Below are 2,889 nucleotides of genomic sequence, written 5' to 3' on the forward strand. Positions count from 1 at the left end.
TGCTCCTTACAGAATGGCACCAGCAGAGTTGAGATAGTTGAAAGCCCAGTTGCAGGACTTGCTAGACAAGGGATACATTCGCCCTAGTGTATCTCCTTGGGGTGCACCAGTCTTATTTGTGAAAAAGAAAGATGGAACGATGTGGCTTTGTATTGACTATCGACAGCTAAATAAGGTAACGATTAAGAATAAATATCCCCTCCCTCGTATTGATGATTTGTTTGATCAGTTGCAGGGAATCTCAGTGTATTCGAAGATTGATTTGAGGTCAGGATATCATCAAATATGAGTTAGAGAGGAGGATATTCAGAAGACAGCATTCAGAACTAGATATGGGCATTATGAGTTTTTAGTTATGCCGTTTGGATTGACAAATGCTCCAGCTGTGTTTATGAGTTTGATGAATAGGGTATTTCAGCCTTATCTCGATCGGTTTGTTATTGTGTTTATTGATGATATATTGATTAATTCCAGGAGTGATGCTGAGCATGCAGGGCATTTACGTTCAGTATTAAAGGTACTACGAGATAGACAGTTGTATGCCAAACTCAGTAAGTGTGAGTTTTGGTTGGATCGAGTGGTCTTCTTGGGTCATGTTATATCGAGAGATGGGATTTCTGTTGATCCAATGAAGGTCGAAGCAGTGTTGCAGTGGTCAGCACCTACATCTGTACCAGAGATCCGTAGTTTCTTAGGTTTAGCAGGTTATTATCGTCGATTTATCGAGGGATTTTCAAAGATTGCTAGACCTTTGACACAGTTGACTCAGAAAGGTGTGCGATTTCAGTGGTCTGAAGCATGTGAGAGGAGTTGAAACACCGACTGACGATTGCACCGGTATTATCAATCCATACAGAAAACGAGAGGTTTGTTGTTTATACTGATGCATCACTACATGGTTTGGGATGTGTTTTGATGCAGGATCGACATGTTGTGGCATATGTCTCAAGACAGCTGAAACCACACGAAACAAGGTACCCTGTGCATGATTTGGAGTTGGCAGCCATTATCTTTGCCTTGAAGATATGGCGACACTATTTATATGGTACCTCGTTTACGATTTATACGGATCATAAGAGTTTGTGATTTTTGTTTACTCAGACAGAGTTGAATATGAGGCAGAGACGGTGGTTAGATTTGTTGAAAGATTATGACTGTGAAATTGAATATCATCCTGGTCTAGCTAATCTTACAGCTGATGCATTGAGCCGTAAAGTGAGTTGTGCTGCAGAGGATGTGAGTCTTTTATCAGCTATGATGATGTCTTGTTGTTCCTTGGGATATGATTTTGATATCTCGACGACTCCTGTCCAAGTATCGACCTTATTAGCTGAACCTGATATTTATGGTTGTATTCGTGAGGCACAGATGACAGATGAGAGAGTTCAGCAATGGAAGGAGTTAGATTCTCAGAAACAAGATACTCACTTTAGAGTGGCTGATGATGACAGTTTGAGGATGAATGATAGATGGGTAGTTCCTGATGCATCTGAGTTGCGATAGGGCCTGTTGCGGCGTGCACATTGCAGCCGGTATTCTGTCCACCTTGGTGGCAAGAAGATGTATAAGGATCTACCCTCTCAATTTTGGTGGAAGGGAATGAAACGTGATGTGATTGATTTTGTGCGTCGATGTCTTAATTGTCAACAGATCAAAGCTGAGAGGAGAAGGCCAGGAGGTGAATTGAGGAGTTTAGAAGTACCTACTTGGAAATGGGAGCACATATCGATGGATTTTGTGACTCATTTACCAAGAAGCACTGGAACTATTGATGATATTTGGGTGATTGTTGATCGATTGACGAAAGTTGCACATTTTATACCCTATAGCATGAATAGTACGGATTTGACGATGGCACAGTTGTATATACGAGAGATCGTACGGTTGCATGGGATTCCAGTGTCTATTATATCTGATAGAGATCCTCGATTTACTTCTCATTTTTGGGAAGGATTGCAGACTGCGACGGGGACAGAGTTGAGATTGAGTACAACTTATCATCCCCAGACAGATGGTCAGACTGAGCGTAATATTCAGACGCTGGAAGATATGTTGCGTGCTTATGTTATGGATTTTAAATCTGTTTGGCAGTCATCTATTCCAATTTTGGAGTTTGCATATAACAATAGTTATTAGAATAGTATTCAGATGGCTCCATTTGAGGTATTGTATGGGAGACGTTGTAGATCTCCGTTATACTGGGATAATGTTGATCGAGCTGCAGTTACCGGGCCTGAGATGATTCTTGAGATGGAACATAAAGTAAAGTTGATACAGCAGCGATTGAAAGCAGCTCAAGATAGACAGACCGCCTATGCCAATAAAAGACGAAGACCCTTAGAGTTTCAGCAGGGCGATCGAGTATTTTTGAAAGTTTCTCCTTTTTGTGGCACAATGCGATTTGGTATGAAAGGAAAGTTGGTACCGAGGTATGTTGGCCCGTATGAGATATTGCAGCGGATAGGCACTTTGGCTTATCGACTGGCTCTACCTCCATCTTTATCTGGTATTCATGATGTGTTTCATGTGTCGATGTTACGGAAGTATGAGCCAGATCCTTCACATGTGTTGGATATTTCTGATGTTCAGTTAGATCCTGACGTGTCTTATGTTTAGAGACTAGTTTGTATTTTGGATCGATCTGAACGGAAGCTTCGTAGTAAACTTATACCGATGGTGAAGCTTCAGTGGGAGCATCGAGGTGTCGAAGAGGCCACTTGGGAGACAGAGCGGCATATGAGGGAGCTCTACCCCTACTTATTCTGATGGTATGACGTATCTTAATTTATGCATATTATTACTGTTGTTGATTAAGTTCGAGGTCGAAATTCATTTAAGTGGGTAGAAATGTAATGTCTGAAGTAAATATTACAATTTGTTGATTTAGTA

At 41.2% G+C, this 2,889-nt stretch overlaps 1 protein-coding gene across 1 annotated transcript; it reads left to right on the forward strand.

Moving 5' to 3' along the window:
• The first annotated feature begins 2,148 nt into the window (after window positions 1–2,148).
• Window positions 2,149–2,616, forward strand: LOC140962625 (uncharacterized). Its single transcript, XM_073421573.1, has one exon. The coding sequence runs from the start codon at window positions 2,149–2,151 to the stop codon at window positions 2,614–2,616; it is 468 nt and encodes a 155-aa protein (XP_073277674.1).
• Window positions 2,617–2,889: the final 273 nt, after the last annotated feature.

The sequence above is a fragment of the Primulina huaijiensis genome, chromosome 17 (assembly GCF_012295235.1).
Source record: "Primulina huaijiensis isolate GDHJ02 chromosome 17, ASM1229523v2, whole genome shotgun sequence".
Classification (NCBI taxonomy): domain Eukaryota; kingdom Viridiplantae; phylum Streptophyta; class Magnoliopsida; order Lamiales; family Gesneriaceae; genus Primulina; species Primulina huaijiensis.